This window comes from Microtus pennsylvanicus, chromosome 16 (genome assembly GCF_037038515.1).
Source record: "Microtus pennsylvanicus isolate mMicPen1 chromosome 16, mMicPen1.hap1, whole genome shotgun sequence".
Lineage (NCBI taxonomy): Eukaryota > Metazoa > Chordata > Mammalia > Rodentia > Cricetidae > Microtus > Microtus pennsylvanicus.
The window spans coordinates 16,779,565-16,802,499 of NC_134594.1; the positions used below are offsets into that span (position 1 = coordinate 16,779,565).

Genomic DNA, 22,935 nt, shown 5'->3' on the forward strand with positions numbered 1-22,935 from the left:
TAAAGTCTTATATGAAGTCTTTCTATATTGTATATAAAAAATAAATTTTAGATATTGTATATAAATACTTATATACCCTATATAAGTCTCAATATAATAAGTTCCAGTCTCTAGGTAACCTGGAACTTACCTACTTTTTGTCTCTATAGTTCATACCTGACAGTTTTTTAAAGATTGATCTTAAATTATTTTCAAGTATGTATGTGGTGTGTGTGTACATGTGTGTTGGTGTATGGGTATGTGTGTGAAGTATGTATGTGGTGTGTGTGCGCATGTGTGTTGGTGTATGGGTATGTGTGTGAAGTATGTATGTGGTGTGTGTGTGCATGTGTGTTGGTATATGGGTATGTGTGTGTAGTATGTATGTGGTGTGTGTGTGCATGTGTGTTGGTGTATGGGTATGTGTGTGAAGTATGTATGTGGTGTGTGTGTGCATGTGTGTTGGTGTATGGGTATGTGTGTGAAGTATGTATGTGGTGTGTGTGTGTGCATGTGTGTTGGTGTATGGGTATGTGTGTGAAGTATGTATGTGGTGTGTGTGCGCATGTGTGTTGGTGTATGGGTATGTGTGTGAAGTATGTATGTGGTGTGTGTGTGCATGTGTGTTGGTGTATGGGTATGTGTGAAGTATGTATGTGGTGTGTGTGTGCATGTGTGTTGGTGTATGGGTATGTGTGTGAAGTATGTATGTGGTGTGTGTGTGCATGTGTGTTGGTGTATGGGTATGTGTGTGAAGTATGTATGTGGTGTGTGTGTGTGCATGTGTGTTGGTGTATGGGTATGTGTGTGAAGTATGTATGTGGTGTGTGTGTGCATGTGTGTTGGTATATGGGTATGTGTGTGTAGGCACAGATACCCATGGAATCCAGAAGAGGGTGTTTGAGTCTCTGAAGTTGTAGACAGTTGTAAGTCCCCCAACATGGGTGCTAGAGCTCAAAGTAGGTCTTCCAGAAGAACAGCTCATGCACATAACCTGTATGGACATCTCTCCAGCTCTCATCTTAGTCAAGGTTTTCCCTGAAAAATTACGTTATGAAGGAAAAACTTACTGCCTTAAATTCTTTTCTTTCTTTCTTTTCCTGGACTCTTCATGTGTTTAGGGACTGTCTTAATTAAAGCCTATACTCACTCAGGGTTCTGAGCCTAGGACGAGCAGCAGGAGATATAGGCAAGGTTCATGTAATTTAAAATTTTTAAGATTTTGAGTTCTTTGGGAAGTCACTTGTAGGCCGACTTTCTCTGTCCTGCCAGTCAGCTCTGTTCCACCAGCTGGCTCACAAATAACCATGGAGAAGCCGGGCGGTGGTGGCGCAAGCCTTTAATTCCAGCACTCAGGAGGCAGAGGCAGGAGGATCTCTGTGAATTCGAGGCCAGCCTGGTTTACAAGAGCTAGTTCCGGGACAGGCTCCAAAGCTACAGAGAAACCCTGTCTCAAAATACCAAAAAAAAAAAAAAAAAACAAAAAACAAAAAACAAAAAAAAAAAAACCAAACCAAATAACCATGGAGAGACTTGTTAATTATATGCTCGGCGGATACCTTTGCCTTGTTACTAACTAGCTCTTACATCCTAAATTAATTTATATTTTCTTTTGTTTTATTTTTTGAGACAGGGTTTCTCTGTATAACAATCTGAGTGGCCTGGAACTAGCTCTTAGACCAGGCTGGCCTCGAACTCACAAAGATCCACCTGCCTCTGCCTCCCAAGGCATACGCCACCACCGCCTGGCTGACCCACATTTCTTATCTATGCTCTACCATGTGACAGTACCTTTTCCCAGTACAGCATGTTCATATGCTTCCTCTGCATCTGGCTGGCGACTCCCATGGCTCTGTCCTTTATTTTCTCAGTTTGACTCTCCTACCTCACCTCTTCCTTCCTAGCTTTTGGCCAGTCAGCTCTTTCTTAAACCAATGAGATTAATACATATTCACAGTGTTCTAAAAGAGTTATTCTACAGCAGGTACTGAAGCATTTTACTCTGCAGAGGTGAAATTACACACCAAGGTATATTTGATGGTATAGCACTTGTCCATTAACTTCTTTGTTGTCAATACCAAACTTACTCGAGTCATTGTCTGTCTTTTATTTAATTATTTATTGTATTTTTTTTAATTATAAACTGATTGGCCCAGTATCTCAGGCTCTTCTTGACTAATTCTTACAACCTATATTAGCCCCATATTTCTTGTCTATGTTAGTCACGTGGCTTGGTACCTTTCTTGATAAGGCAATCACATTTTGCTTCCTTTGTGTGTAGGTCACGACTGCAGAATGAGCTTTTCTCTTCCCAGAATTCTCCTGTTCTTATAGCCCTGCCTCTACTTCCTGCCTGGTTTGTTCCTTCTATACTTCCTCTCTGGCTACTGGCCAATCAGCTTTTTATTAAAATACAATTGACAGGGTGTAAACCGTTGTCCCACAGCATCCCCTCCCATTTTTTTAAAGCAAGAACTTTTAATCTCTTTTGTTTAGCTTTTCTCCTGACCATTATCCACAACAATTTGTAACCAACATTCTAAACAAAGGAAAATATCCATAGTCCATTTTTTGGGAATGTGAGTGTAGTTTTTCAGGCTGCTCATTGAGGGTGCTGATAATCTTATGGGGACCTAAAGAAAATTTAGAATTATGATCAAGTCGTCACTGAAGTATCCTGTGAGCCTGGATCATCTTGGGCAGCAATCTTGAATCTGTTCTGGATGTAGAACTCAGACATCTGGGCCATCTGCTCCTATTGGAGATTTTTCAGGGGGTCTTCCTTGATTAAACCTGATTTTTCTTTTTTTTTTAAATTTATTTATTTATTACGTATACAATATTCTGTCTGTGTATATGCCTGCTTGCCAGAAGAGGACACCAGACCTCATTACAGATGGTTGTGAGCCACCATGTGGTTGCCGGAAATTGAACTCGGGACCTTTGGAAGAGCAGGCAATGCTCTTAACCTCTGAGCCATTTCTCCAGCCCCCTAAACCTGATTTTTCTTAATCTGGAATGAATCCACAGTCTCTCATTTCTTGTGGAAACAAAACCTCTTCTTCAAAGTATCATACCTTTTGACTTCAATTTTGAAGTCAAGGTATTTTCAAAATATTTGTTTTATTAATCCAGAAGCATTCAAATGTCTTAGCAGCTGTTGCTACTTACTCAGCTATCAAGAAATTCAAAGACAACATAATAAAATACAGTATCTAGACTCTGTGTATTTTCCATCTTAAGTGGCTTTACTTTAAATTCTATTTCTTTTATTTTTATTTAAAGGTGTGCCACCACACCCAACTGCTCCTTTTTTCTTTTTTCTTTTAAGGACTTTTATGCATTTTCCCCTCCCAAGCCTACATATATTTTTAAACACACAGTAAACCATTTAGAGGTTTTCTTCATCTTTGAATCTATCTTTACTGTATATCTCTCTTTCTGACCACACGAGTCTTTAATTTGTTAAGCAGTATGGCTAGGATTAAAGCTGTGGCTTTGGCTGGATCCAGCCCACTCTATAGCTTTCTGAGATTGCCACAACTCTATGGCATTTCAAGGTCCCTGCTACCACCAAAAAGCATGTAGTCAGCTTTTCATCAACACCATTTAAGTATTTCATGGCAGGACCTCTTAAAAGAGTTTCAAGGTTTTGCAGCTAATGCTGAGTCAGGAAACCTCTTAAATGAGAGCACTTGCCTCTAGCAAGAAGAGCTCAACTGAGAAAATGCTGATATCAGTAAGCCGTGCTTAACTCCATTCTGTCTAGAATTACTCCCAAGCTCTCTCAGGCTTTATGTGGATGCAATTGTCCATGTGAGCATCATTTGTTGTCTGTGGTTTCTGTCCCACCTGGTCCTGTAGCCATTCAGCCCCAATGAAATCACACAGAAGTCTGCATTAATTATAAACTGATTGGCACAGTACCTCAGGCTCTTTTTATTAACTAATTCTTTTTTTAATATTTATTTATGTATTATGTATACAATATTCTGTCTGTGTGTATGCCTGCAGGCCAGAAGAGGGCACCAGACCCCATTACAGATGGTTGTGAGCCACCATGTGGTTACTGGGAATTGAACTCAGGACCTTTGGAAGAGCAGGCAATGCTCTTAACCTCTGAGCCATCTCTCCAGCCCCTAACTAATTCTTATAACTTATATTAGTCCATATTTCATGTCTATGTTAGCCACGTGGTTTGGTACCTTTCTTGGGGAGGCCATCACATCTTGCTTCCTCTGTGTCTGGGTCACGACTGCAGAATCTATATATTGTATTTTTAAGGTACAGTTTCTTTATGTAGTCAGGCTTTCCTAGAGTTCTTTATGCAGACCAGGCTGGCCTCTCAGAGATCCTCTGACTCTGGGATTAAAGGCATGAACAGCCCTTCCTGGCTGAATCATTGTCTTTTATTAAAGAATATTAGCTGTTGAGTTAAGGGCTAGACTTCTTTGATCTAATGAGCAAAGCTTGACTGCTTTCAAGTAGTAGAGCAGAATAAGCAAGAATTGAAAAGTTTCTCCCTGTTCATTAATTGCTTTACCGCTCAATGTTTTTTTCCTGCTTCTAATATAATTGTCTTCATGGCTGTCTAGAATTCATACTTCTGAAAGACCTGTCACTTCGCTCTAAACTTTCTTTGTTGCTTCAATTAAAATCAATTGCCCAATACTTATGTCTGGAACTTTATACATAGCCAGGTAAATTTAGGTCATGGTGGTGGCATATGCATTTAATCCCAGCTCTCTGGAGGCAGAGACGGGCCTGGTCTACAAGAGCTAGGTCCAGGACAGATTTGATAGCTACAGTAAAACCCTGTCTTGAAAAACAACATCCCCCCCCCCAAAAAAAGAGTTTAGATCATATTTGAGCCATGAATTGTGCACTAATGTGTACGTATTTTTTTTAATTTTTTAAATAAATTTTATGATTTATTTAACTTCATTTTATGTGAATCGATGTGAAGGTGTCAGTTCCCCTGGAACTGGATTTTCATAATGTTGTAAGCTGCCATGTGGTTGCTGGGAATTGAACCCTGGGTCCTCTGGAAGAACAGTCAGAGTTCTTAACTGCTGAGCCTTCTCTCTAGCGTGTGTGTGTGTGTGTGTGTGTGTGTGTGTGTGTGTGTGTTTTAATGAAGGTCATATTGACAAACTTAATATTTTACTTATGGGGCATGCACATGCCACAGCATACATGTGGAGGAAAAAAAAATATTTTGCCGGAATTGTTTCTCTCCTACCATGTAAGTCTGAGCTTTTAACAATGGTCAAAAGGCTTGAAAGCAGTTTTGGGTTTTTTTTGTTAGTTTTTCAAGACAGGGTTTTTCTGTGTAGCCCTGATTGTCCTGGAATTAGCTCTGTACGTAGACCAGGCTGACCTAGGAAAAACAAAGATCTGCCTGCCTCTGCCTTCTGAGTGCTGTGAAAAAGGCATGCGCCACCACCGACCGACCGGAGAAGTTTTTTTTTTTTTGATTCAAAGCCAGCACATAAAATCGAGCACATGCTGGCATGTATCTCAGGATAGATAGATTGGAACTTAATCCTCCTCCTGCCTCAGCCTCTCAGATGCAAGATCCACTTTGCTCATATTCTCTCATCTTCATTGTATCTGTAACAGCTGTAATATAATAACTGTAAAAATATAGTGTCAGAGAATAGCATCTTATTCCTCGCAAACTTTGAGAAACCACTTAGTAGTAAGACTGAACAAATGGTTGCTTCAGACAGTGTTCTAAAACCAAAGGTTTTGGTGTGTTTGTGTATATGTGGATGTGGATGCATATGTGTATGGTGGCTAGTGCTCTCTGTCTTGTGTGAGATGGGTTCTCTTACTGAACCTGAAACTTGCTGACCAGCAAGCCCCAGAGATCTTCCTGTGTCAACCTCCCCATCCATGAGTGTTAGTGGCATAGGCCTTGATCTGAGGTGGGTGCTGGGGGTAAAACTCAGGTCCTGGTGCTTGGCCAGCAAGTGTTTTACTAACTTACCTTCCGAGACCCTCGCATATTTGTTTGTTTGATTTGTTTTTAATTACTGGCTTTTCACTTGCTATTATTTTACTTGAAGTATCTACACAAACTTATCAAGAATCAGTCTATAAGAATGAAAAAGATTTTGGTAGTCTACAGACAATTGAATCTTTAAAATTTAGAGTGCTTTCAAAATTGCAGAGCTTTAATAAAAATTGTACATTGTCATGAAATTATTTTGTTTTGTTTCTTCAAGCTAATAAGCACAAATGGGTACCACTACACTTAGATGATGTGAGACCAGACAGCCAGGAAAGACCTGGGTCCCGGAACAGCTCAAGATGTCAATCTGAAGCAAATAAGCCAGCTCACAGTAATAGGAAAAATGATACACGAAGTAAGTGTCGTTTCAAGAGTGGCATGATATTCGAATGAACATAGTTTTAGGGCTTATCATTGGAGCTGTATAGAGTAAACTGCAGACACATCTCTAACCCTGCATACCTTAATGTAATTATGGCACTTAACAAAGCTGAATTTTAACAGTGTAACTGTCAATAACTTTTTGTCCAATTTTTTTTTTTTTTGGTTTTTCGAGACAGGGTTTCTCTGTGGCTTTGGAGCCTGTCCTGGAACTAGCTCTTGTAGACCAGGCTGGTCTCGAACTCACAGAGATCCACCTGCCTCTGCCTCCCGAGTGCTGGGATTAAAGGCGTGCGCCACCATCGCCCGGCTTTTTGTCCAATTTTGCTTTCATTTTAATTCTAGATCTTATTTTATATTGAGACAGGATCTCATTATGGGACTAGCTGGGCACTTTTTATGTGCCTGACCTCAGACTTGTGATATTCCTGCCTCAGCCTCCTACATGCTAGGATGCTAGGATGACAGAAAGATGTCATCATTCTGGGCTTGTAGTCCTATGTCTCCCTTTTTGGTTTGGTATTACACTTTGCTTTAGTTGTCTTTCTCTTTAATCTCCATCATTGTTTTGACAGTTCTTTTGCCTTGTTTTTCCTGACATTGATCTTTTTAAAAAGATAATAGTATTATTATTGCTATCCTGGAATTCTTTGTAGACCAGGTTTACTTTGAACTCAGAGATTGGCCTGCCTCTGCCTCTGAGTCCTGGGATAAAGATATGCATCATTATTTCCGGCAAAATAATAAGATTATTTTAAGCAGCTGTTCTTTAGTTTGGATTTTGTAATGTTTTTATAATTGGATTTGAACTTTAAAATAGTAGGAATCTTCGATTACTTTTTTGTGAGTCCAGGGTCTCTCTATATAGACCAGAGAGCAACCTGCCTGTTTCCCAAATGCTTTAATAAAAGTGTACCATGAACAATGACTGTCATCAAATACTCTATAAAATGTTTAAATATTAAACTTTTTGTGAGTTTATTATGGTGTGTTGTAAAATAAGGCCTACTTTGGGTTAAGAAAGAAATATCTATCTTAGATGAGATCTCACTGGGTATTGTTGCCCAGATTGGTCTTGAACTCAGAATACCCCTACCTCACCATACCAATAACTGGGGTTGTAGGTGTGTGCAACCATTTTTTTTCTTGGTTTTTCGAGACAGGGTTTCTCTGGTTTTGGAGCCTGCCCTGGAACTAGCTCTTGTAGACCAGGCTGGTCTCGAACTCACAGAGATCCTCCTGCCTCTGCCTCCTGAGTGCTGGGATTAAAGGCGTGCGCCACCACCGCCCGGCTGTGCTACCATTTTTAGCAAGAATATTTAGAGAGATAGCTCAGGGGTTAAAAACGCTCAGTGCTCTTGTATAAGGTCAGTGAAGGTTACAGCACCCACATGGTAGCAGCAGCACACAAACCCCTGTAATGCCAGTTCCAAGGGGGGCCCTTCTAACTTCTGTGGGCTCTTCAGATGTGGTAGACATCCACATCCACATAAGTTACAAGGAATTTTAAATTGGCACTGAGGATGAAGTTATAGGGTCTAGGGCAGTTTGCTCTCAGTGGGGGAGATAATGTTGGATGTCTTTACTGAGGCCTGATGTCTAATAGCGAAAGTGACGGGGGATGTAAAACATCTAAATAGCACACACGGTAACTCCATTTAACCCTCTCTTCACCAGTTGAAAAACCTTATCTATAATTTGGTTGTTTTTATAATTTAATTGTATTATTCCAATTTAAAGTTGATGTTTTCACTCTCACTAACAGTACACAACGTACTATCTTCTGTTTTGGTCAGCATTTTTGGGCTTATGATATGCCTTGGTTGTAGAATACTAAGCTAGCACTGTTAATGCTCTATATTACCAAAAAAAAAAAAAAAGAACTTGCTATCATAGGACTTTAGAATGCCTATCATTCTAGATAGGTGGCTCATTCCTCAGGGCCAATCAGATGGAGCATCATTTTTTATGTTTATTGGTTACTTGTATATTCTTGTTTGGCCTTTTAGCTATTTTCTAATTTTGTAGTATGTATGAGACAATGGGCTGGGCAGTGGTGGTGTACACCTTTAATCCCAGCACTTGGGAGGCAGAGACCACAGAGCAATATCCAGAACAGCCAGAGCTACACAGGGAACCCCTGTCTCAAAAGAAAAAAACAAACAGACAAAAAAAATATAGGGAGAATGAGGCAGAGGGGGCCAGATATGGACAGGACACATAGAATGTGTATTATGGATCCAGTTCCTTTTGTTCATGTGTCTTTTCTGGATTTGTGTGTGTGTGCTTTCAGTTTCTCTTGTTTAGAACAAAAGCTTTTTACTTAAATGGTAGCATCTCTTTCTTACAGGAGTTTTACATGTAAATTCAATAGCCTTGGAGCACTGAACATGTACATATCAGTGCATTCTTAGCAGAGGACCTCTTTGTCTTTATGATGTTTCATTTACTTACTACAGAATCTTTAAGGCAGGCACACCTTTAATCCCAGCATTCAGGAGGTAGAGACAGGTGGATCTCTGTGAGTTCGAGACCTGCCTGGTCTACAAATTCCAGGACAGGCTCCAGAGATACAGAGAAACCCTGCCTGATAATCTCTGTATCATAGAAGTCATAGGCAGGAAGATCTTAGAGTTCAAGGCCAGCCTGGACTGAATGAATAGTCAGACACTATCTGAGAACCCACCATGGGAAGCCATCTCTGGTGGTTAACAGCTTTAATCCCCATTCCTTGGGAGGCAAATCTATGAATTCAATGCCAGTCCCAGCTACATAGTGAGGCCTTGTGTGAAAAAAAATCCAAAAGAGGTGAGTAGAGGATGACTACAATCAAAATACATTGTAAACACATGAAATTATCAAAGAATAAATAAAAGATACTATAAAATCCAAAGAGGAAAAAAATGGTGGAAGGTAATTACTATGTTTTCATAGAGATGATTTATTTTATTGCAAATTTAAATGTTAAAAAATATCTTATTTTAAGGTTGGAGACGGGATAGAGAAAAGAGAGATGATCAAGATGAAGTATCGAGTGTGAGAAGTGAGGGTGGCACCATCCGAGGTTCTGCAAGAGGGCGCGGAAGAGGCCGGGGCCGCGGGAGAGGCCGGGGTCGAGGAAACCCTAGATGTATGATATGAGATTTTTTTTCTGTTAAATTAGATGTTCTTTGAAAAAAAGTTAGCAAATTTTCTCATTTTTTCATACTACCCTGTATTATGCTGGTTTTTTGTGTGCTTGCACGCGCATGTGTGTGTGTGTGAGTGTTTAGGTGAGTGCACCGTGGTGGTGTGCATGTGGAAACCAGGACAAAGGCAGAGTTGATCCTCTCTACCACATGGGACCCAGGAACTGTACTCAGGATAATGTTTCTACTAATTATTTTGGTTTCCCAATAAATTTGGTTTTGTGTTTGAACTTGTTCATTTTTGATTTCTCTTTACATTTATGAGCTTATTTTTTAACTTGTGATCACCTTTCTTTTACTTTGTGTCCAGTGAACTTTGATTATTCCTATGGTTATCGAGAGCCAGGGGAAAGAACTGATCAGCCATTTCCCACAGAGCTTAACACCAGCATGATGTATTACTACGACGATGGCACAGGTGTGCAGGTATATCCTGTGGAAGAGACACTGCTCAAAGAGTACATTAAACGCCAGATGTAAGTTGGTGCACACTAGAATGGCAGTGATGTCTGTTTCTGTAGCAAACTTATATCTTTGACTATTTTATCACAGTTCCAAAAGTGTAATAATAAAAGTTAGAGAGTGAGTTTTTTGTTTCCTAGAAAACAGTGACAAAATAAGTATCTACAGATTTTTTTCCCATGTTCTCATCATTTTCCTAAGAATAGTTTAAATATCATTACATAATGAGTAAATATCATAAAAAGACTCTAATGTCTACATATTATTTGAAATTAAGTAAAATTTATCTCATTTGCAAATAGATGTTTATATTAACATTTGTAAATGATCTAGGTGTGGTAGTGCATGCCTGTAACTCCTGCACTGGGGAGCTGAAGCAGAATTGCTATGAGTTCAAAGCTAGCTTGAGATGCAGAACAAAACTCTGTCTCATTTAAAAATAATAATAAAAGCACTTCCAATGTCTTAGTTTTTCATAGCAATTGATTTTTTTTTTTTCGAGACAGGGTTTCTCCGTGGTTTTGGAGCCTGTCCAGGAACTAGCTCTTGTAGACCAGGCTGGTCTCGAACTCACAGAGATCCACCTGTGCTGAGATTAAAGGCGTGCGCCACCACCGCCCGGCTTAGCAATTGATTTCTATATTGTCTGTTTTTTTTAAATCTTTTAAGCTCTTTATCCTATGTTGTTATTTCTTTGTGACCTCTATTAAATGAATGTTTTAGTTCAGACCTGACATCTCCATAACAGTTGTTGTCCAGCCCTCTGCTTGTTTCAAATATACATTTTGTGTATTTGGATGATATCTTTATAATGATAAAAGAAAAACCACATGACTTGTGTAACAAAACTGGATAAAATCTTATTGTTTTTAAAATCTGGAATGGTAAAGGAAAAGGACTATTTCTGAAAGGGCATGAGCATCTAAAAAATAGTCATTTTTAAAAAAGAAACTGGATCCTCCTCTGTAACTAGAAATTAATTTCTTCATTGACACCAGCCAGGCACCTTTGGTAGCCACGGTGGTAGATGAGATGGACTCTGAGTGCAGAGCAACTTGCTTCTTGCTTCCTCTGTTAGGGCTGACACAAAGCTGATCAGGAAAAGGGCCTTTTTATGGCCAGAAAGTGTCAGTCAACTTCATCCCATTATTCCTGTCTTTTTTGTAACTCTTACTGCTAGGTCCCTTCTGAGACCTGACAGTGAACAAACATGCAACTCCATGTCAGGATATCGGCCTCCACTGTGCTCATGCGAGTGAGGGAGGAGTTTCTGGGCATGCAGTGTAGAATGCAGAGCTGCTAAGGTAGGACTTTTATGTCCCCAAGGACACTGAGCAAAAAATGTCAGACGTTAGTCTTGACCTCTCTTTTTGTTTTAGGGATTTCAGGCAGGGATTTGGCAAACATCTGTGGAGTCTCAGGGAAACTGGTTCTTACTCTGCTTAGTGGAGTTATGGCTTTGAGGAATCATGCTGTAGACTGTGTTTCTAGTCTAGTACTTAGAGAAGTGATCTGTTTGAGTTTGGGTTCGCTTTTTGTTTTTTTAAGTTTTCATTGTTCTTTGGTGTTAAGTATGTTTTATTAGTACCACACCCTAACCAACAAAGCTTAATAAATAGGTAGCTGAAATAAATTTTAAATTAATATGCTTCACTATTCCTAATTGATAGTCTCAATCACTTTAAATGGAAATTTTATATCAATAATACATTTAAAGTTTTTATTTTAATTTATTTTTCCTTTTGTGATAGACATTAATGGAGTCAAGGCTTGCTTCAGACTCCTTCCTTAACTTCCCAAGTGCTATCTCGTCATCACACTGGATTAAATTTTAACACTGATAATTTTTGGGGGGCGGGCGGACGGAATCTTTGGTCATTCCGATCTAGAGATTTGTATGTTTGTAACCCAGCATAGACTATAGCTAATAATGATTTGTAGATTTACTTATGTAGTTTGGTCTTTAGTGGATTGCATTTAAAGGGAAGCTTATTATTCATTTAAGAAATTTGCATCTAAGTACAATTTTAACTTGTGACTGCATGAATGCCTGGTATACTGTCCCAGGTTTAGTAATCTCAGTCATTTCAAGCTTCCGAGGCACTGTGATTAGGTATTTGAAGTGCAATAAAAATCAGAATGTGTCGGGCGGTGCTGGTACACACATTTAATCTAGCACTCAGGAGGAGGTAGGTGAATCTCTGTGAGTTTGAGACCAGCCTGGTCTACAAGAGCTAGTTCCAGGACAAGCTCCAAAGCTACGGAGAAATCCTGTCTCAAAAAACAAAAAACTCAGAATGTACAACTTTGGTTTTTTTCATTATTTAGAGCAAATGATTTATTAATGTTGCTGAGATGCACTTTGAATATCACACAAGAGAAATTTAGATGTCCTATGTTTTAATGGTAGGATAACTTTTCCTCTCCCACAAGTGTAATAGCCCCAAACTAGTTGTTATTTAGAGGTGCTTAGTTCTTTCAGGTTAGAATTTGTCTTAAGTACTTAGTAATGGAGTTTTACACTAAAAAAAAATGTGGAATTGTGTGTGTTTTCTTAACTTGCTGCCTCTTGAACTTCCTCAGGTCTTGAGAAGCTGTAGGATTGCCAGCTACGCTATGTCACCATGGGTTTCACTTTCTCCTGTCTGGGATCCTGGTCTTTGTCTTTAGAATCTTACTCTCATTTTATTATGTGGCCGCTGTACATTAAATGTATGATTTCCAAATTCTTTTATTGAATATATTTTCTGTTGGTTCTCTTATCTTTATATCGAGGTTTATAGTCTTTGGTCATATTGACAGTTTCTGCTTACTTTCTGTCTAGGGATTGGTTAGGTTGGTCTACACTTTTCTAACCCTGAGTTATCTAAGCATTGTCTGCATTTTTACTCCATGGACTTCATGAAGTCTTTGATATTTCTTTCTTAGCTATTTTATATTCATTCATTCTTCCCTTTGTTTTCAAAGTGCTGAGGACCAAATCCGGGGCTTCTAGGAGCTGTGCATATTTATGGATATAGAAGTGTAACTGTGTTTTTTTTTTTTAACTTAACTGTGTGCTGGTTGCAAAGGGTCCAAAAGTCATCTCGTTGTCAGTTTAGGTTAAAAAGACAAACTCAAGTTCCTTATGTTTGAGTATGAACTAAAGATACTCTCAAGTGCACTGTTTTCCCCAGTGATTGGGAATAAATTGACAGGCAGTAAAACTGGTGTTTATCTTTTGTTATTTAGTGTTTAAATGAAGCAGATGGAGATGTCTTTGTAATGGAATCTTTCAATGATTGACTAATTGAAAAATCCAGGACTGTAGATTTTCCTCTTATCTAGCACGTATAGGGCTGGATTCCAAACAACAACATCAACAAATGGATTTTAAAATTAGCTTTTAATTTGTTAGACTTAAGTGAAGTTATTCTAGATAGTGTTAAATTTTAATTAATATTCTGTTTATGCTTGTGTATAAGAGAAACTGTCAATTAACCAGGTTTTTGCTTGGTCTCATATTTGTCCTTTGTTGTTTTATATATGTATATTTTGCCTAACCTGTAAGATAATAAGTATTATTAAGCATAGGAAAACATTTTGGTAGCAGTTGTTGTAAGCAGTGGGTATATCTCTATGTTGCCAAATGAGTGAATGAACCCATGTCCTCTCCTTTCTTAGTGAGTATTACTTCAGCACAGAGAACTTGGAGCGGGACTTCTTTCTTCGCAGAAAGATGGATGAGCAGGGATTCCTGCCTATTTCCCTGATTGCTGGTTTTCACCGTGTGCGAGCTCTCACCACAAACCTTAATCTCATCTTGGAGGTAAATATTCATTTAAAAAGAATCTAAGTTATATTCACTTTTCCTGGGAATCAAAAACTGCCCTGAAAAATAGTGTTAAAGAGATGAATGGTAGGAGCATTTGGCCAATGTACATAAGGTCCTAGGTTCATGCCGGGAGTAAAAACGATAAAAGAGAAGTGGGCCACTGCCTACTCATGCAAGTTGTCCTCTTACAATTTGAAAATGATGAATAAAAACTGTGGTCTTTATGTGAATGTATTTTGATTTATGATGGTCTGTAGTTCCTAGAAAGTTTAGTGAGTTGCTCTGATTTAGTATTGTCTACATAGCTAAACATGATGAATCAGGTTTTTTTCCCTTAAAAACGTAGCCCAGACTGGCCTTAAACTCACAGAAGTCCTGCATCAGGCCTCCTGAGTTCTGGGATTACAGATGTGAAATCCTACACTCAACGTTCATTTTTTTTTTGTCTCATAACTTTCTTGCTATTGATATATGCCTTAGATACAAATAATCCTGCCTGGATCTGTAGTTTACCAGCTGTTTAACTTTATGTTGTTTAATCTTAAACCCTGTTTTCTGTATCTACTTAATTTGCAGCTGCTCAGTCCTTTCTTCTCAGGTTCTCATAGGTACATATCCCAGTACTAAAGAATTTTTTTGTTTGATTTTATGCATATGAATGCTTTATCAGCATGTACAACTAAAACCCGGAAGAGGGTTTCAGATCCCACTATAGATGGTTGTGAGCCACCATGTGGTTGCTGGGAATTGAACATGGGACCTCTGGAAGAGCAGCCAGTGCTCTTAACCACTGAATTATCTCTCCAGCCCCAGTACTTAACTCTGTTAAGCCAAACAGACATCTATTTTGCATGTAGATGAATGGGCAAGGTGTGTATGTGTGTCAGACAATTTCTAGGAGTTGGTGCTCTCCTACCATTTGGGTTTTATGGACTTAATTCAGGTCCTCTGTCTTGGTGGTAGGTGTCTTTACCAGCTAAGATGCCTCATTAGCCCAGTGCCACCTTCTCTTTCCTCTTCCTTCCTTACCCCTCCTCCTCTTCTTTTTTCATTCTTCTCCTTTCTTCTTCTGAGACAAGGTCTCTGTAGACCTAGCTGTATTTGAACTCACAGAGATCTATCTGCCTGCCTCTGCCTCCTTGAGGTGTGCACCACCATGAAGTTTTTCTCAATAATTCTATCATGAAAAAGAATACCCAGTTGATCAGCCAATGAGAATGTTGGATATCCTAAATTATTGTGTATGGGATCTTGTTTAGGTCAATTTGTCATGCTTTGGGTTTTATAAAAATATCATTTCTGGATCTTTTTTTTTTCTCTTTTTTTTTTTTTCCGAGACAGGATTTCTGTCTTTGGAGCCTGTCCTGGAACTAGCTCTTGTAGACCAGGCTGGCCTCGAAGCCTCTGCCTTCCAAGTGCTGGATTAAAGGCGTGCACCACCACCACCCAGCCAGTTTTAGATCTTTACTTGAACTGTTTGCAATATACTTAGTTTGTTTGCTTGTTTCTTTGACATAAGGTAGTAAATAATCCTCCTACTCAGCCTCTTTTGTGCTGAGATTATGGGCATGAATCATCATGCCTGGCCCTTGGTGTATATGTATTCTGTACCTTTTTTTTTTAAGAAGGCATCAATTGTGAATAATTTAAATTTGATTTCCACCTGTTGATTTGCTAAAGACAGTATGTAAAGCCTTTTGTGTGAAAACCACAGGTTGTTTTCTACATAGGATCAGTAACAAACAGTTTTTGTCTCATCTTTGACCAAATAATCAATCACTTATTTTCTTTTTTGTTTTATTTAAATTTTATTTTATGTACATTGGTGTGAAGGTGTTACATCTCCTGGAACTGGAGTTACAGACAGTTTTGAGCTACCATGTGGATGCTAGGAATCCAATTCCTCTGGAAGAGCAGCCAGTACTTTTAACCCCCTAGCCATCTCTCCAGCACTAGTCACCTATTTTCTTGACAGTCTGTGAGATTTCTTTTTTGTACATTCCTCTTTAGGTGGGGTCTTGTCTTGAGCTCATATCAGAATATGTAACTTTGGATACTCTTTGAACGCCTCATCCTCTTGCTCCTACCTCCTGAGTGCTGGAATTATAAGCATGAGTCACCAGACATGGTGACATCTGTCGTTTTAGGAGGTACTCTATCAAGTGAGCTACGTCTTAAGCCTCCTTTGTTCACTTACTCTTTTTGACAGCTGCATTTGGCAGCACAGGGTTTCATATAGCCTAGCCTAGCCTCAAGCACACTATGTAGCCTAGAATGACTAGGAGAACTTCATCTACCACTGTTTAGCTCCTATCCCCACTTCCTGAGTTTTATTTTTATTTATTTATTTACTTACTTTTTTTTTTTCAAGACAGGGTGTTTCTGTAGCTTTGGAGCCTGTCCTGGAACTAGTTTTTGTAAACCATGCTGGCCTTGAACTCAACAGAGACCCCTCCTGTCTCTGCCTCCCAAGTGCTGGAATTAAAGGCGTGTGCCACCACTGCCCAGCTTGCTTGCTTGCTTGCTTGCTTGCTTGCTCGCTCCCTCCCTCCCTCCCTCCCTCCCTCCCTCCCTCCCTCCCTCCCTCCTTCCCTTCCTTCCTTCTTTCCTTCCTTCATTTATTTATTTATTTTTGGTTTTGTTGCGTCAGGGTTTCTCTGTGTAGCTTTGGAGCCTGTCCTGGAACTCACTCTGTAGATCAGGCTGGCCTCAAATTCACAGGGATCTGCCTATCTCTGCCTCCTGAGTGCTGGTGTGCTCTACCACCGCCCCGCCTTGATTTTGGTTTTTGAAACTGGGGCTGGCCCAGAGCTTGCTGTGTAGACCAAAAGGCCTCAAACTTGGCACAATCCTTGCTTCTGCCACCTGACCACTGGGATTATAGTCTTGGGCCAATATCCCTAAAAAAATTTGTTCTATTCCTGTCACAAATTCATGGTTATTTTTAAAGTCATTAACGGTATTACAGTCTACTAACTTGAAGCTTTTTAATTTTCAGTTTAGAAGTATAAGGCATATAACTAAAACCTTCTGAATGCTACTTTAACAGCTTAAATTGTCTATTTCAGGCACTGAAAGATAGCACAGAAGTAGAAATTGTGGATGAGAAAATGAGGAAAAAGATAGAACCAGAAAAATGGCCAATCCCAGGCCCTCCTCCACGAAATGTGCCACAAACAGACTTTTCTCAGTTGATTGATTGTCCGGAGTTCATACCAGGGCAGGCCTTTGGCTCCCATACAGGTAACTGCTTTTCTTCTAGTGCAAACAGTGTGACAGTGGGCTGCTTGAGTTTGCCTGTCTATTTGTAGTGTATTGAGCTTTCATGGGGAAACCAAAGCTAAGCAAATGACTGCTGGTCCTCCCAATTCTACTTATGTTATCTCCCAGCTAGACTGTAATTATTCAGAACATAGGTAAAGTTCTATTGATATTTCTTGATCATAGATTTTGTCTGTGTTATCTTTTGGGCTTTCTTTCTATCTTCTTTTAATTCTACTAAATGACTATATATAGTGCCACTTTTCTCCATGTAAAACCAAAAGAGCCAAAATTTGTGATCAAGAGTGGGCTAGCCTTCCTTTACTTTTGTCAGTAATGTACTTTAATCTTGTCTTGAAAATAGAAAATAACGCATATTCTAAAATAGAATTGGGATTTTTCTTTAACCTGGTTCTTTTGAGTTTCCAAAAACTACATTTGTGTTAAGCCTTTTTTTTTCTTTCTTTCTTTTTTTTTTTTTTTTTGGCCTGGTTCATTTTAAGATAATTGCTCTTGGGAAAAATATGTGTGCTTAACCTTTTTTCAGTCAGGGTGATGATCTACTGATGCTCTTGGATGTCATATGATCGGAATGTACAGTGGAGTAGGTGACTCCCTGAAATACCATGTAAATATGAGAGCAAATCGTGCTGCAGAAGCGAGAGTGACCATACTGTCTTCTGTGCAAGAATGTCCACGCCCACCCCCTTGTGGAGAAGGTTGGGCCAGCCTGCAGTGGAGATAACCACCTTTACGATAATGATGACAGACCAGAGGACTGCTGTCATTACTGTAGGAGCTTCTCCTTTCTATGTCATTAGCTTAGGCTGCACGGGCTACTTCATTCATGGTGGGAAAGTTCATTGTTATCATTGGGGAAATACTGCAAATTCTATCTTTGTTTCCAGGCATTTATTACTTTGCCCAGATCAATAAAGCAGAAAAAGAGAGGATTGAGTAGCATTTCCAAAATTGTTAGGTCCTTTGCTATTTGACTTGCTCTTTAATATAGTATACTTTGCATAACTCACATGTTGTCATATTTCACATGTACTATAATATGTATTAATGTGAATACTTAAGGGATAAAAAATTTAAGTTAAATAAATGAGGGCATTTTATGCTTTAAGATTGTTATTTAAGGGCTTTTCTTATTGTTTTATTTATTACTATTGTGTATACATGATATGTGTGTATATGATATGAGTGTGGGCACATGTGTGCCATGATGTGTGTGTGTGTGGAGGTAAGAGGACAACTTTTGAGAGTTCTTTATTTCCACTGTGGGATTCAGGCATTAAATTCAGGTGGTCAGATTTGCACAGCAAGTGCCCTTACTTTCTGAGCCATGTGGCTGGTCTCAAAACTGTATTTCATACATTGACATGAAAGCACTGCCTGCCTATGCATCTCATCATGAGTCAGAATAAATTCTTTTTGTCAGGAATTTGGTCACAGCAATGAGAAAAGTAACTAATAAAGACGGTTGGTACCGAGGAGTAGAACTGTCACTTGAAAATCCTGACCATATGGTTTGTAGGCATTTGAAGCTGGCTTTTAGAAGCGATATGAAAGACTCCTAAACTGTAGGCAAGAGAACCCTTAGAACACTGTAAGTAGAGCTCAGTGGGCCATTCTGGGCTTGTCGGAGACCAGTGTGTCAATGAAAAGGTGGAAAGTAAACATTATGCCTAGGAGTTTTCAGCGAGGGGCAAGGACTTTGGGGGAAGCTGAGTCAAAGGCTGTTTGTGTTTTCTTCGGATGAAGAATGTCCATTCCTGAAAATGTCATAGAGTGATTTGCAATTTGTTTGGCAAAGGCAGTTTTAAGATAGCATCACTGCCCTTTTGAGATCTATAACAGGAGAAAGCAGAAAGTTTAGGAAATGTGCAGTTGGGGAAATAGGTAGGGGGTGTGTCATCTGAAGTTGCCATCAAGCAGGGTGTACACAAAGCTTAATTGTTAGTCCAAAGTGAGGTATCTTACAGTCTAAGACTGCACCAGTGTGGGTAAAACCTGGAAGTTTCTAAGTTGTGGAAATGGACATTGATTTGAAAGAAGAGCCGATGGGGTTCCTTGCTATGTAAACTCCGAAATGAAATGTTCACCTGGTTTGGTAACAAAGTTGTACAAAGGCCACTTACAGCAGTGTTAGGAGGGGTCCAGATAACTCCCCAATCTGCCAGTAGCACTTGAATGCTTCATCCACTTCATGCTAGTTTAGTATGCATTTAAAATGTAAGATACAGGGTCATGGAGATTTACACCGGAAGCCCACTGTGTGGCTAAAGAGATTGAGACACCATTGTTTGAAGCTGTGAGGGTTAAGTTACAAAGTAGACTTCCTAGCTATTGGAAACTCCAGAATTGTGGGACATCTGCCAAGGAAAACTAGAAGAGTAGAGTCATCCCATGAGAGAGACTGTTTATGCTTCAAGCGACAAAGTTGAAGGAGTGGAGCTGCCCGTGGTCACTGGAGCCCAGATGATAGTATCACAGGCCCCAGATGATGGGCATGGAGCTGTAACGTTTAGTGTTTGCCTGCTAGACTTGGGTCTTGCTTTGAATCTTCCTTTGCTATGCCCCATTCTTCTCCAATGGAATGGGGATGTTTACTCTGTGCCATTGTACATTGGAACTATGTAACTTGTTTTCTGAAATTATAGAGACTCACAATTAAGAGTTTGCCTTGCATCTCAGAAGAGACGTTGGACTTTTGAACACTGTTGGGACAGCTAAAGACTATTGAGACTTTTGAAGTGAGACTGAATTCATTTTGCTTTATGAGCGTATGGGGATCAGAGATTAAATGTAATGGTTTAAAAGTGGTTTGTTTGAGATTCAAGGTGACAAAGGAATGTACTTGTGGTGATTAACCTTCATTGACAGCCTGACTGGATATGTCTGTGAGGGCATTTCCAGAGAGGTTTAACTGAAGAGGGAAGAGCCATCCTAAACATGGGCTGGATGCTTAGCCTGAATACCAGCATTCATCTCTCTGTGCTTCCCGACTGTAGACGCAGTGTGACCAGCCACCTCATGTTCCCATCAATCACCATGTCTTCCCTGCCATCATGGACTCAACCCCTCAAACTGTGAGCCAAAATAAATCTTTCTTCCCTTAAAGTTGCTTCTTGTCAGATGTTTTGTTGCAGTGATAAAAAGGTAGCTAATACACTGCCTATCAGTGAAGAGTAATGGTCAAATCAAAATAATCCCTCTTTTCCTTTAAAACACCATATGACTTAATTCTATTATAAAGATATTTTAATTATAATTGCACACAGTGCATAGAATTTATTACTTATTGTTACAAAGAACTAGTTTCAGATGTTTTGTGCCCCAAAGTTATATCTCTGTTCAGATCTTTTATACTCGTAATTTTTTCTCTCTGCAATAACTAGTGTATGTTTTTAAAGAAAAGTGAAATTTAGATCTTTATACTTAATGATTTAACAAATAACTATGAAAGATTTGGTGTGTAAACTTGGGTTCTTTTTAACCAGCCTATGAACAATTAGTTGGGAAGTTGTATAATATAGAAACTACTTCTTCCACAAGATAACTGTAATCTTGGGATTTAAGATGATATTTTAACTACCTTATGAACAATTATTGGGAATGTTGGCATTATACAAAGTATTTTTTCCATAAGATAGCTAAGGTGGTAAGTCAAGTTACCTTTCCATTAACCATTTGTGTATTATTAATAAAATTGCAAGAATAAAAAATGTTTGGTACATTTTACTTTTTGACATGTTTTCATATTCATACAAATAAGTCAATATAGATGTCACATTAATATCAGATTCCTTAGATTATACAAAGAGCTGATAGATGGTAAATAAGGGAATATGGGATATTGATAGAAACATGCTGACCCACATTAGCTCATAGGAGTAATTCTGTCCACCACCATTTCCTCTGAATTGTCACGTTATGACCTCGTTAGTCTACTTGTAGGCTGCTTGAAGAAGTAGTCTGTCACTATGTACAGGAGAAGAAATAAGGTAGGGTGTATAGATCGCCTTATGTAACTAGGTGGAGTAAAGGAGTGAAGCTTTTATCTAATGCCCCTTAATTCCAAATTATAGTGTCTTGATAACTTTTGATTATATTTTCTGTGCCATTTGTATGGTAAAATATTAACATAATTGATCCTTTTCATCACAGAAATTTAAATATCTACTTTTTCCTCTTTGGAGGTTGAATTGTGTAACATGGTTTGGCATTGCCACTGAGCAGAAGATCTTAATCACCACAAAAGGTTGATTATGAGACTGGTAAGATGACTTCTGGAATGCAGGTTTTGCTGTGGGTGCGGTGTACTGTCAGCTTGTGACCTTTGAGGGCCTAATGGCTACTGAATAGGCTGGGGGGCTTTTCCTGAAAACTTTTGTCAAAGTTCTTAAATCCTCATTACTCAGAACTGCAGTCTTCCCACAGTAGGAAAAAAACCACACTAGATCAAAAAATATGTTTGTCTTTGGAGAACCAGGCTGATATTTTTCATTTAATACAAAAATCAGCAAAGGTAAGTTGTCTGTAGTTTCACCAGTTGTAGCCAAGGTATGTGTTTAAACCACTTTTATCTATGTAAAGTAATGTCAGAAACTCCAAAGCTTACTTAAATTTTTGATTTTAGCTTTTTAAAAATAGGTACTCTGAAATATTTTAATTATAAAAAATTAAGGTTCCAGAAAACACGACAGGGCTTCAGTGTAAATTTAAACACAAAGTGAACACCTTCAAGCTTTCATTCTGATGGTACTAACTTTTCCTTTGGCAAATATTTCACTATCATTGCATTTCTCAGTACATAGTGTTTACTCTGCTAGAACACTCCATGGTACACTCATAATTCAAGCCTAGGAGACATGAAGATGTGATTGTATAATAAACCCTGAGGTGAGTATAAGAAGACGAACCTTGTGTATTAAAACTACTGGGGCTGGAGTAGGCAGCCAGAAGACTCATGTAGTACAGCTCACAGCTTCTTATTACTCCAGCTCCAGGGCATCCAGCACCGTCTTCTGGTCTTGTTGGGTACCCACACACAGGTGGTACCCATACCCAAATAAAAATAAAGATTAAAAGGCCACACTTTTGATTTTCCTACTGTGTATGGCTCCAGTACTGTTCTGACATTTACGCCTTAGCTATATATGCAGTTCAGTGATAGTTGTATAAGGAACTAAATCATCCCCCTAGTTAACAAGATAGTGGTTCTTTGTGTTCTTTTAAAACTTCGGTCATTCTTGATTGGGGGAGGGGGAGGGAAATGGGAGGCAGTGGCAGGGAAGAGACAGAAATCTTTAATAAATAAATAAATAAAAATAAAAAAATAAAATAAAACTTCCGTCATTGTGTAAATATTTCTGAGTATTAGAATAACAGTTCTCCTACTCTCTGTGTGAAAGAGTATATAACCTCTTTGTTTCATTTGTACTGGTTTTATTGGTGAATTGGTGATAAATGAGCTGTTTATGGAGAATGTTATAGAGCAACAATGTCCCAGGAAGGATATATGAATCCTACATATAAATTCAAAGTTTTTAGTAGCCTTGAAATTATTTGTCAGGTTGTTGACCTACACCTTTACAGTGCCAAGACAAGCAGAGGGGGGCCGATGACTGTGAGTTCCAGGTCTTCTTAGTAAGTCCTAGGCCAGCAGGGCTACACAGTGAGACTGTCTAAATGAAACAGAACAAAAACACCAACTTGCAGTTTAATTTAATTTCAGTAATATTGTCATAGATAGTTTTATTTAATATGGTGACATTATTATTAACATGGCTAACATAAATCTTTGCTCATTTAGCATATTAGCCCCA

At 38.9% G+C, this 22,935-nt stretch overlaps 1 protein-coding gene across 3 annotated transcripts in view; it reads left to right on the forward strand.

Annotated features, from left to right (window-relative positions):
- Positions 1-22,935, forward strand: part of LOC142836272 (la-related protein 1B-like) — a 40,368-nt gene that overhangs the window by 14,281 nt on the left and 3,152 nt on the right. For 2 of the 3 annotated variants that reach the window (XM_075950384.1, XM_075950386.1), the window contains exons 5-9: positions 6,210-6,350; positions 9,363-9,506; positions 9,875-10,040; positions 13,690-13,834; positions 16,909-17,083. In XM_075950384.1, coding sequence (XP_075806499.1) covers positions 6,210-6,350; positions 9,363-9,506; positions 9,875-10,040; positions 13,690-13,834; positions 16,909-17,083 — 771 coding nt within the window. Of the gene's footprint in view, positions 1-6,209; positions 6,351-9,362; positions 9,507-9,874; positions 10,041-13,689; positions 13,835-16,908; positions 17,084-17,648; positions 18,244-22,935 lie in introns of those variants that run through there. The other variant, XM_075950387.1, reaches the window with a different exon arrangement.